Source organism: Ammodytes marinus (assembly GCF_949987685.1).
Source record: "Ammodytes marinus genome assembly, chromosome: 17".
NCBI lineage: Eukaryota > Metazoa > Chordata > Actinopteri > Uranoscopiformes > Ammodytidae > Ammodytes > Ammodytes marinus.
The window spans coordinates 23,053,640-23,066,595 of record NC_137221.1 but is presented as its reverse complement, the minus strand read 5'-3'; the positions used below and the strand labels follow the sequence as shown (position 1 = coordinate 23,066,595).

General features: G+C 41.0%; 1 protein-coding gene across 1 annotated transcript in view; it reads right to left on the bottom strand.

The window, feature by feature from the left end:
- col22a1 (collagen, type XXII, alpha 1) overlaps positions 1-3,919 on the bottom strand; it is a 60,954-nt gene extending 57,035 nt beyond the window's left edge. Inside the window, exons 1-2 of the mRNA XM_080046096.1 lie at positions 3,728-3,919; positions 64-213 (exon numbers count right to left, since the gene is read on the bottom strand). Coding sequence (XP_079902222.1) covers positions 64-154 — 91 coding nt within the window. The 5' untranslated portion in view covers positions 155-213; positions 3,728-3,919. The remainder of the gene's footprint in view (positions 1-63; positions 214-3,727) is intronic.
- Between the last annotated feature and the right edge of the window lie 9,037 nt (positions 3,920-12,956).

Sequence of the window (12,956 nt, the reverse complement as noted above, 5' to 3'; positions counted from 1 at the left end):
ATACAGTGGATATGAGTTCTACCATTGGAGTTGTGTCAGATAATGACATCTTAATGGCTTTACCTGCCCTCTGTGCCTCCACCATCTCGCCGGAAAGAGTCAAGGCCAGAATGACGAAGACCAGGGTGATCCTGAATCCCAGTCGTAATTCCATCTCGGCCTTTGCTTTGGGTTTGTTGTGTTTAGCTTATTACCAACATCAAGCTCTCCAGTCTGTGGAAAGGTCAGTAGAAACATCAACAATGAACTGTTATACATACTCCTGCTGACACTACAGTTAGTTAGCCTGCGTTGGAAATGTGCAACCGCACTATAACACATATTAGAATCTCAATTATGTTTGCCAAGCTGTCTCGCGCAAACAGGTTTTGCAATCATTTATTTCCAACGGTGAAGCCAACATAGGTGAAACACTTCCTGCAGTGCCAGTAGGATGCTGTAAAAAAAAGCAGGCATCAAACAATGGCTGCTGGCACATCCACCCGTCTTTTCGGCATGCCTTGGTGCCCTGTTTTAAATCTTTATTCACACCAGTGTATTTAACCTGCCGGCGACTGGGACTTCAACACCTGCCCTGAGATCATACAATGGGCATTGGGTGCCCCTTTGATATTATTTTAGGGGGGAAAATAATCTTTTTTTTTCTTTTTTTTACCGTAGGGAAAAATAGAAGTACATGAGCCTCTCACTTTTTTTCACCAGGCGCCCTGGTGGCACACTTCCATGCTTCCTTTTTGCTCTAAGATCACATGAGGGGGCTTTTGTGTGTGTGTGTGTGTGTGTGTGTGTGTGTGTGTGTGTGTGTGTGTGTGTGTGTGTGTGTGTATGTTACCTAATTTAGCCAAAACTAATATTCACCCCAATATCTAGGGACTGTCAGGGCCTCCTGACCCCAATTGGGATCCAACGGGAACGATATTGTCCATATCATCTCAGCTATTGTCCTATTGTATATTTCTACTGTCCCCTGTTTGAATGTCTTTCTGGTCAGGAAATGTTCTTCATTCTCGGGCTGCGATAATTGAAACCTTTGACTGAAATACACGTCTCTCTACAGCAGCAACTGAAGAAAAGAAGAAAAAAAAACGGGATGCACTAAAGATTGTTGGACCTTGCTGCCAAACTACTTATTTTACTGTCTCCACCCAAGAAGACAGGAAAGGGAGTGTGCAGTTTGATGATGTTGCACGGAATGATTTCTCCATGGAGATGTTTTAAGGTTTGAAATTCCCCAAAGTATCTGAAGAACTCATTTGGAGCGCTGAGGTGGAATCTGTGAAGCTTTAAAAACACCAGTAAAGGACTGTCTTTGTAATATGTCTTCGAGACTGTTGTGCCTGGGTGGCATTGACAGAAACCTGTCATGTAAACACAAAACTATTCTTGTTCTTATTGTACATTAGTGGTTGTGATGCCTGCCATTAGGGCTGATGTGTGACTGACCGTAGCCATAACAATGGACTCATCTTCACTTGGAGAGTGTCTCATCGCGGGGGGTCACAAAGGGGAAGTAGAGGAAGGCAATAATATCCCATTGTGTTCTGAAAGGTTATTCACAATCAATGTATGCTTATCTAAGTACTCTTAATGGAATCAGTCTGTATTTATATTTGTTCTGGAGATACTATCCATATTAGGGTGATGGATGCTCTCATATCTGTTTGTTAAATGTCTAGCTGAACCAGGGAAATAGTTAGCATAGCTTAGTATTCACATTGAATACAGGAGTAAACAGTTTGGCTCTGTCTACCAGTGGAAGAATATTCAAAGCTCACTATTAAAAAAGCTTTATCTTGTTTGTTAAATACGCACGAAAACTAGAATGTAAAAACGAGAAGTTGAGATCATTCTGGGGGTTTGTTCTACATTATTTCCTGGCTGTGACTCCAAACCTCTGGGACCCAAGAGGGGCCAACCCAGGTAAAACAATGATGTACGTACACAGGCCCAAGGAGCATTTTTCCCATGAACAGTCATGTTTTTATTACCAAACACTTGGAGTTGTGTACAAGAGCCATATGATAATTGTAATTCTAGCGTGCATGCTCTATATGGTAAACATTAATTCGGTAAGATGTTCTACCTATTGCATCCATGAATGACATTCTTTCTTTTTCATTTGTTACTCGGTTAATACCTACAATTTTGTGCACCTTATTGTAAAGTGTTACCAACAATTATATTAATAAATATGTCTGCTTTGTAATAAAAAAAGCAATGTAAGGCAGATTTTGTTACATCCAGACAGAGCGAGGCCAGCTGTTTCCCCTGCTTCCAGTCTTTATGTGTATTTCTAAAATCCTAAAGTATCTACAAGGAACTTTTATGTTTTTGTTGATTCTGGCGGCACCTTTGGACAAAAGCGGTATTGTTTTAACGACACCAGCACCCAAGACGCGTACAGTTGTTCAGGAAGTGATTTGAAAGGGAGACCGCAGGATGCATCCTGATGTGGTAATGTATTCATGACTATGTCAGACTAATAATGGTAATATGACAGTGGACAAACTTTGATTTTGTACCGTTCATAAACACAGGATGTTCTGGTCTGCCTGACGTAATTCGTTTTGTCTAAGTTCCCAGGAAGAATTGGAAGTTAAGGGTTGTTTTTTGTCGATGGTCTTGTTGCTGTTACAGGTAATTTATGATCAACAGAGGAAAAATAAGACTGTTTCATTAACATGTAAAAGTTCCTCATAGGAGTTTTAAAATCATTTTTTAAAAGCAGGGTATATATATTTATATATAATGTGTTTAAATCTTTATAGCACAATTGAGTAGATATAGAAGGAAGAAGTTACAATGTAATTATAGTGGGTATGCCTGCATGTTTTGAAATGAAGAGTGATTTGAGCAGCAGCCTGTTGACTGTGGCGCTGCCTATACAGCCTGTGAAACAGAGAGTGCATTATTAAGAACTCCAGAGTTTCTTCTTATCTGATTCTCCATTAGGCTATTTCTGCTTTTGGTTTCACTGGTACTATTAATGAGCAGAATAGGCACGCTAGCTGGATTGCTGTAATTGCCCCAATTAGTGTGCATTTAAAATCTGACAAATTCAGCCCAGGCAATACTCGAATGAATAAAGAAAAATAAAATCTCATTGGCTGTTGTAAAAGCTGAGCTGAGCAAGATTTTAATTCATGCTTCATAATCCACTTTACCCAAGTTTATACACGTTCTAATCTGGCTCACTTTCATCTCTGATTACATTTAAATACATTGCGTGGGTCTCCCTGTGCTGCGTTGAATTAACCTGCGGGGTTTTTACAAGCAGATACAGTTTTCCGAGGCAAAGCTAAAAACAAGCTGCTTTCGCCTTGTGTCAACATCTAAACCTGGGGGCCAGATTCCTCCTTACAAACTCTGGGTCTGTATCATCACCCCCTGTTTCCACTTCCTCTCCCAACGGTGGACCTGGGATTTGCAACCTAGATGTGTATAACAGAAGCACCACGTTTATCATTCCTAAAATGTAAAAAACAGAACACAGATTTTTTTTTTTCCCCCATGCATGCAATCTGAGAAGAGGAACAAAAAAAATATGAGGTAAAGTCTGTTCACTGATAAGGCATATAAAAAGCATGTGGATTCCAAAAAAAAAAAAGACCTCATGCCAACACGTCAACACATCTGCAGATTAAATATTTTAGAGACAGTTTTTATAGGGAGATGGCAGTGGCAGATGGAGAATTTTATGATGCAATATTTTATTTTTGTGCCTTACCTGGCCTGTCAGTCAGCGTTACCGAGGTGTCCGTCTCTCTCTCTCTCTCTCTGCCTCCAGCACTCACACCCTGAATCAAGACTGGGGCCGCATCAATTGCAGGTGAAAATAATAATCCAAAATATCACACCACTACCGCAGGCGCCCAGAAACCAAAATGAGATTATTTTATAGCATAATCCAAGGGGGACAATCCAGTGTACAGTGTTGTTGGAAAAGTGAGATGAGGTGAGCTTCAGAAACTTTGTGGATGGGTTGGACAGAGTGGGTGGGAACACATGAGGGGGGGGGGGGAGTGTAGGGTTTCAATAGGGGGGGGGGGCGAGTGGCTTTTACTGTTCTTGACTGGGCTCAGTGCTCACACACACACACACACACACACACACACACACACAGAAGAGGAAAAAACGACTGAGAGGCGCAGCCAATTATAGACCCAACTTTCTGGATATTTTTGTCCCTTTTTTCCCTCTGCTTTATGACTGCACCCATCTGAAAGTGTGGCCCTCAAAGAAAAAGGCACAGCTTCTTGGCCACCGCCTCCAACTGTCCAGCCTTTGCCACTGTCATACAGCCACAGCGGAGCCGCCCTTTGGGGCTGGTGGTGGTGGTGGTGGTGGTAGTGGGCCGGGCCGAATTGTTGGCTTCAAGCAGCCACACTCGTATGGAGGAGAAGGGCTGTATTTAAGTTGGGAGAAATGATTACAGAACACTCGTGGGCTCAGAGCTCTGCGTTAAATGTCTGTCCTTGCACTGGCTCACAATAAAGCTTTGTGATCATTCTGTATTACTCATGTTGGGGGCTGTTTTCACGTGGTAATAATCATTTCAGACAGCCCCTCTTTAATTTGTTTTTCGAACATTTTCATATCTGACATGAAAAACATTTCCTTTCATTTGTTTCTTGACTTGCCTCAGTAATCACACATTTTTTTTTACTTTTGTGCTCTGTGTTCATTCATGTTTTTTTATTTGCTTTATTGGACAAGAACTGATTTTTATTCTAACACGTGCCACTGCTAAACAGTGCAATTATGTCATAGATAAAAAGTCACATTTAAGGTATTTCAATCAATCAAAATGTATTATAGCCAAATTTTACATAAAAATGCCTCAAAGGCTAAACAACAACATTAGCAAACTAGAACTAGCGCCTGGTAGTAACATGCCTTATTGAGGCATACAATTACAGAGGGGTGAGAGTACAGTGGTGGTAGGCAATGCTTTAACGGAGGTAAAGCTCCTATAGAAGCTACACTACGGTACAACGTCACTGCAACCTGACAATATGTAATGTCACAGTAACCTTTGACCTCCAAACTCTAATTAGTACATCCTCGAGTCCAAGTTTTAGTTTGTGCTAAATTTGACAAAATCCTTCAATGCATTCTTTAGACATTGTGCTCACAAGATTTGAGGTCAGAGGGACCTTTACCGTTGACCTCCAACACGTAATAAGTCCATCCTTTAGTCAAAGTGTGAGTTTGGGCAAAATTTGACAAAAATGAGAAAAAATGCATTCATGGAGTCACAGTGACCTTGACCTTTGACCTATGTACTCCAAACTGTAACCATCATCAGCTCATCCTTGAGTCAGAGCGGAGATTTCTGCAAACTTTAAAGAAAATCCCTCAAAGCGTTCATGAGATATCATGGCCCGGATGGACGGCAAACTACATCCTGATGTGATATACAGTATATGGGATGACTGTTATTCACATTACAGTGTAGGCCTACACTGATGTCCTTATCATGTGCAGTCATGCTCCCTGGCAGGAGAGAAAGCTGCATTGAAACACACCAGCCCTCTATTTCTCTCTCTCTCTCTCTCTCTCTCTCTCTCTCTCAGACATCCTGCCTGGCAAACATTATGTGTTTCTCCTCTAAAGTCCTCTGAAACACAAGTCTCATGTTGGCAGTGTCTTGGGTGCACTTTCTCTATGTAATGTGCTCCTACAGCTGTCACCATATGCTTCGGCTGCATCGGAAAAAAATACATCCAAAAATCTGCTGTGGAGATTTGTTGATTCTGTAAAAACAGACTGTCAATATTTGAATGTCATGGACAACAAACAAGTTAGCCATTACATCCCAGGGCATATTTATAGGGCCTTTGTATAGCCGAGGAAAGTGAGCGCAAGACATGCTATGTATAGGCTTCAGCGTGAAGTGGATGGGAAGTGTGCTGACGATTGGAGGCAGATGCACTGTTATGAGCAATGGTGTCAGTCTTTGGGAAGCGTCTGTCGCCTTATGTGAGAGGGCCAAAGAGGTGACCAGCATGCAGGGTGAGCGAGAGGCTGCGAGCACCGCGCAGTGCTGGAGAAGAAAAGCCATCTGTTGTCTGACTGACAGCCAGCTTTCAACCTCCCACACTGGAGATGAGGCTCTCCTTTCAAAATATGTTCAAAATATTAATGTGTGAGCCGACGCATATTTAAAAGTAGAATTTAGCTAGTAATTTAACAGTAATAGCATTTAATTTTTACATATTATTTAGCACTTTGCGTGGAACCAGATTCCTACCTTTCAGCTTGGTAGGGAGTATTTGACAGCACAATGGATCCAATGACTATTCTCAAAGGGGAAACTGGGAAAAAGTCCATTGTTACTGCTTAAATACAACGTATATCAGTTTAACTTATTTTAAGAAATAGGCCTTTACCAACGTGTAACTTATTTGATGCTGGTTTGCATGGAGAAGTTTCTATGGAAGTTTAGCTACGTCTTTTGCCATTGACACTGGGTAACCACCAGAGTCCATTGTAAGTCAAGGCCGTAGCTGACAGACACCCCATAGAGTAGAATGGAGACAGAGTCATATTTGATATTCCACATTTTCATTGGAGAATTCCTTTAACCAAGAAGGACAGATGAAAGAAAGCCTCAGAAGTTACTGTTCAAAGTCCGAGCAGTAAGCTGTGAAACAAAGCCAGGTAGAACAGAGGCTCCATCTTAGCCACTTTAGCTCTATGGGATCTGACAGCCTCTGTTCTGGTCTGATTGTTGTTTGTGAGTGAAACACAGAGGCGGAAACATTCCCCTCTTCTGTGTAGAGAGAAAACCAAAAAAGAAAAGATAGTCTTTGCAAAGAGACAAATCATGTACAAAGACACACGGTTAAATGAACCTTGCAGTGTCTAATGGCATAGACGGTGAGATCATAAGGAGCTTTTTTGTGAGTTGAGTTATATTTCGATCATGTTCCCTGTCTGGCTAATGACCAACAGTCGGATAAAGCATTATTCAAGTAGTGCTTTGAGCATCGGCCAAATGTTCCATAGTGCAAAGCATTGTGGGGGAGGGAGGAGGGCCATCAAACAACAACGAAGCAGGCATTTTAAAGGTTAGACATTGATTGCTCAGGGGCTGGTTTAGATTGGCAAACATGTGTTGGGGGGTCAGATTTGGTTGGAGTCACTTGTTTGTTGATTGTGTATCATTTGTTTGTTTGTTTTGTGTTGGTAAAAAAAGAAACAAATAAAGATGAAAAAAATAATCAATAATTACTGCTGTTATGTATAAATCATATTTTCAATATAACAAGCAGAAACAGTACATACAGTAGATCTGTCTGAGAAGTGAATGGTTTTGTAGTCAATTTTATTAATGTCATTTGTTTTATCCTTATCTAAGATGTGGAGTGGGACATTCAACAGTTGGGTTACATGTTTAATATTCACACATAGCCATCACAGTATTCATTGGATTCAACTGACAAAAGTTTTATTTAACGATCAAATAAGGATGTCTGTTGACTGCCGGTCGAATCAGTAGATGTCTGTTTAATTAGACCTCCTAATTGCAGATCATACCGACCTTGTTTCTATGACGAATTGTAATTGTACGTTTCACCCAATGGAATCTGTGCTACTCTGATCTTGGAAAAAGCTTTTGGAAATGGGACAATCCATAACTTAGAGAGGCCTGGCATACACTTTTAGGAAATCTTGCCCATTTGTTTATTCTCTATTTAGGGAGAACAAGTGAAGGTCTGCCGGATCATTAATGAACGTGAAATGAGTCTGGCTCTGTGCCAGTGATATCTTACTGAATACTAATGGCAATACAATGCATGTTTTTTTTATTTTTTTTTATAAAATCATGGCAAAACTCCAGTGCAAATAATATACAGTTCTGGAAAAAATTAAGAGATAAAGCCAAAAACAATGTTTAATTGTGGCTGTATGCATTGGCCTTGATATTAACAAATGACTTTATTGTCAAAACACATTGTTAATAGTCTATATAGGGGAAGGTGGGGTGATTTGTGCAACTTTTTACTCAAAGTGATTTTAAAGTGAGGCCTTGACAGTTATGTCTCCAACTCAAATATGTACATATATTTCAGGATGTTGTGCATCCCTGGCAATAAAAACTTTGGATCTGGAATAAACTGTTTAAGAAATATAGCTTTCGGAAAAAAAGTTGTCTTGTCGCACAAATCACCCCACGTAGTGGGGTGATTTGTGCGTCATTGTGTCACAATGACAAAGTCACCATCATCATCTTTCTGGCCATCTGAACTCTCATCAGTGGTGTCGTTAAGTGGAATTGAGATGTCACTCTCTCCTGAGCTACTGTAGACTATCACTTTCTTTTGGTGACCAGCGTATACAGCCATGCCACTGGCACAACTCTCAGAAATGTACTTTGCACTAGTTGCTCCGTGCTTGTGGAACCAACTGCCACCTGACAAATGTGATTCCCCCTACATTTCTGCCTTTAAATCAAGGCTCAAAACCCATATGTACACCCTGGTGTTTCCTCCCCATTAACCTCTGCACTACTTACTTACCTCTGCACTACTATCTGTGTTTATGTGGATGTATGGGCTTTACGTCTTTTATTTTGGTTATTGTTATTTTACCTTCATTGTTTACCTACTGAATGCACTATGTACAGCACTTTGGACAGTGCAAACTGTCATAAATGTGCTTTTATAAATACATTTTACTTACTTACTTACTTATAACTCACCCAGGCCCTTGCGCACAAATCACCCCATCCCCAGAATTTTGGATAATAGGCATGATGCAGCAATTTAGGGTTGACATTGTGCTAACTATATAGACTCAAAGTGTAGCATACCAAAGCACTAAAACATGTGTCAAATGTTTTCAAACGTGTCTATAATTGTTCAGACACAATAATCAAAAAACCTTGATCATGGAAATTTTACTTTGAAAGGCAAAACACAGTTTTTTGAGCTTAAATGTGCTTATATCTTATTCCTTGTGTTTCCCTTCTTTACAGGATGAGTCAAATGGATGGCTCTTCTTAAATATGTGGTCACATTTCCAATTTCTTCCACGGTTTTCTAGAAACAAGGGGTTTTGCAACTTCCAAAATGCACAAATCACCCCACCTTCCCCTACAACATAAATAAAAAGAGTTTACTAAAACACGATTGGATAGTGACACTGATTATTTGGAGAGTGATATTTTAATTTTTCTCCAGAGCTATTCAGAATGTACATTTTATAGACTAAACCATTAACAATATATATGCTCATGTTTTTGTACTTAATAAGAACGACAAAACTGTTTTGCAGAGTTGAAAGATTTAAAGGTCACATATAATGCTAATTTTCAGGTTCAAAATTGTCATTTGAGTTTCTGCTAGAACATTTTTTCATGAAAAAAACCTTTTGTATTTCTCACGCTGGCATTTCTGAATCTCCTTTTTCAGCCTATGTCTGAAACACTTAGTTTTAGAGCGTTTTAGAGTCTCTTCAAGCTCCGCCTTTCAAAAAGTCTGCTCTGATTGGCCCTGAACCTAACTGTCGTTTAAAATCTATCTGCTAGTTTGATTCAGGCGGATCTGGGGGTGTGCTAATCACAGTTGGAGGTAGTGCTAAGTTGGGTTGGTAATGAGGGGCCGTGGTTTATCCCCTCATGACATCATATGGGTATAGACTGATTGGGGATTTTGAACACAGGTTTTTCAGAAGCTTGCGGTGGAGGAAAAGAGAGGCAAAACCATGGAAAAGTGCATTTTGCATAATAGTTAAGGTCTTAAAAGGGAATCCACAGCACTTAATAATGGCACAACTTGAGAAAGCATTTCCCAAATCTTTTATATTTTGTACTGCTGGGAAATGACACTATTGACTATCCTCCATATCACTGTTTAGTAGATTAGGAATCAGCTTCCAAAATGGGACATGAGCCTCTTTTCTGGTGGGCGGCCTGCATGACCCAGAGTGCAGCTCTAGAAGCATGACATCATTTTGCAAAAGTCCTGAGTTGCAAATGTGAAAGATCCAATTTAATTACCGCTGGACACATTCCAGGGGGACTGCATTGTTGGGCTTTGTGATTACGTTTTTTTTTTTTTTTTTTTTTTATCTCAAGTTAGAAGCACTTAGAAGCATGGTCCCCTCAAATGCATGTTCGCTGCTCCCACTTTCTGCCTGCTGTCGGTTCAGAGTGCATTTCGCAGATTGCTGACTGCGACCATCGTCTTGATGGCTCTTCCTGATGTTTCCATCCTCCAGGGTCCCCACGGTAGTCTCTTTGATGCCTTTACCCGGATGAGGCTGGCCTCTCGGGGCCCTGTCATTGCCCTGGACACCTTGGGTAACCTGGCCTTTAGCTGCAGGTAATCCCCTTGTTGACGTGTTGGAATTGCACTGATCCTCTTCTAGGCGTTGTGCTCTCCTCAGCCTGGGCCTACTCCCAATCTCCTGCTGTGAATTGCTTGGGTTTTGGCATGCTACCTCTGTGCCACGTGCGGCCCGAGCTTTAAGTTTAAGTAAATGAGGGGCAGCAGGCTTTCCACACACAGGAGCTTGACAAGCCATATCATCCATAAGATTCATGTCTCCATTTTGCTCTAAGGGACACGAGCGTGTCAGCTGGGGCCTTTGCGATCTATTTTGTTGTCGGGCTTTGAGCGTTGGATCAATGGAAGCAGCTATCTGTTTTTTCACACTGGGCTTCATCTTTCTTGTACGGGGCTCATTCACTGGCCCATCAAGTTTTTGCCTCTGAGCCTCCTTGACTTTCTCCGGTAGCTCCAGTGGGGCGAGCTTGCGAGGGCGTGTGACTGGTTGATTCTGGGCCTCTCTCTCTGTGGCAGCAGGCCTGGTGGTAGCCTCCAGTAGCAACAAGTCCAACTGTTGCTGTGTCTTGGTGCCCTGCAGGGTCAAGGAACAGGCCGTAAGCCGAGCCACTGCCTCCTTTCCCAGTGTGGCTGACAGACGGAGGCCAGGTGTTTTTGAACTGCTTTGTCCATTTTTAGCCAGCACTCCGAGGTTTTGAGCATTCAGATGCAACGTGGTATTTTTAACTTGGGTGGTTGATGTTTCGCCCCCCCGGGAGGCCCCCTGAACAAAACAAAATCAGTGAATGAACAATACTGCAAATCACAAGGGTACTTATCCAATGCAAGACCTCTTAGGAATATGCATAATGTCTTCACCATTCTCTAACAAAGTACTCGTCAAAGTGTTTAGGGATTGGGTCCACTCGCGCCATTGCCCTAACAATATTTATTTCCTATGTTAATGGGAGGCACTGCAGGTGAAAGAGGGTAAAAAGTTGAACTTGTTGATATCACCATACAACTTTGCCAGTTGAATACTTACATACATTGAAAGGATTATTTAAAAATGTCAGAAAATGTTTAATAAATATGCAAATGTGGCTATCTCTAACTTTTCATACGTAATTCTGCATCTCTTTGATATCATTAAATAATTCACTCGTACATTTTTGTAATTATTAAGGACATATTTGGGAGGGTCAGGAACTGAAACACACCTTTACATCTGTTTCATTTTTAATACTTATCGTATTGATCCGGAAGACCCCCCTAATGAAATGTTCCAACACTTACCCTCTGGATAATCACTGAAGAGCATCTGGGCCTTCCTCTATGTTTTAACAAGTGATTCATATTTACAACTGCAGACTTTATGACTTATTGTAAACTGAGAAACCCACTGCTTACCCACATCTATAAACTCAGTCTCAGTGGGTGATTTAGATAAAGTAAGTCATCAATAAATGGTCATAAGTTTCCTGCTTATTAAGAAAAAAAGTTCCGCAATAATAAATGTTTTTATGTCATTACTGTCATCCACCAAGCCTTGAGTTGTAAATGTTAATGAGTTGGTAACTCATTTAGCATGGACCAAGTGCTTTGCAGCTCCTTTCTAGAATAGCGGTTTACGCAAACCGAAGGCCCGGAAGGGAAAAAAGGGCCATTTGATTACACTGCTCATAACTAATAACATGCAGCCTTGTGACTAGGGGTCAGGAGGGTATATTACTTCCCCTTTAAACAGCCATAACCAAAGAAGTTTGTGAACCCATTTCCTAGACAATGGTGGAGCAGTCAGTCAAAGGGCTGTTTGCCAATAATTGAAGAAGTTCTCTCCACAATAGGCAAAATTGGAATGCAAGTAGCTTAGGTTAACTATTATGCATTGCTAGACAAAAACACAAAGTCATAGTGTTATCAACACTAAGCACAATGCATATTTGTGGGTCATGTCTCAAAACATACAGCACATGCTTGAAGCAGTCGATAAGGCTGCTGTACACACAGTATCACATGGATGTTCCCTCACTTTCACCACATGTCACTCAAACTAACAACAGCTAAATCCATTGCCAGCCATAAACCATTTAAAAGCAGTTATGTGTTCCGAGATGCTAGAGTATACTCACAGGTTTGGCAGACATTTCCTGCTTGAATGTGTGTTGAATCTCTTCCCACAGTGCAACACAACTGTCTTGTTGTCCCTGTGTTTATTTGGTCCGTGTCACCTGGCCAAAGGCAGTCACATTACAGTAGCCAATGGTCTTTTAGCAGCCATAGGGCTAATGTCATTAAGCAGATTAGGGTCACAGTATGGCACAGTATAACACGGCCTTGTTTACAAGAGTTTATCTCCACTCATCCGCAGTACAACTTTATATTGACATATAAGGAATGACTAGTTGCTGCAGCTGGTAATTGGTAATGAAGTCAAATCTAGAAGGGTTTTCTTCTATTTCCCTGGCCACTAGATGGTACCAGAGACCTCCTTTACATATTAGCATGAACGCTGGAGTTTTGTTGTCTCATCACCAGTTATATATGTGTGGAACGCAAGCAGCTGCTAAGGAGATTGTGGGTTCAGCTCAATTATTATGAGCCCACTTAATATGTGTTACATTGAAATTTGAATATCATTTTAACAATATGTGGAGGAAATTCTCCTAAAATCTATAGTGT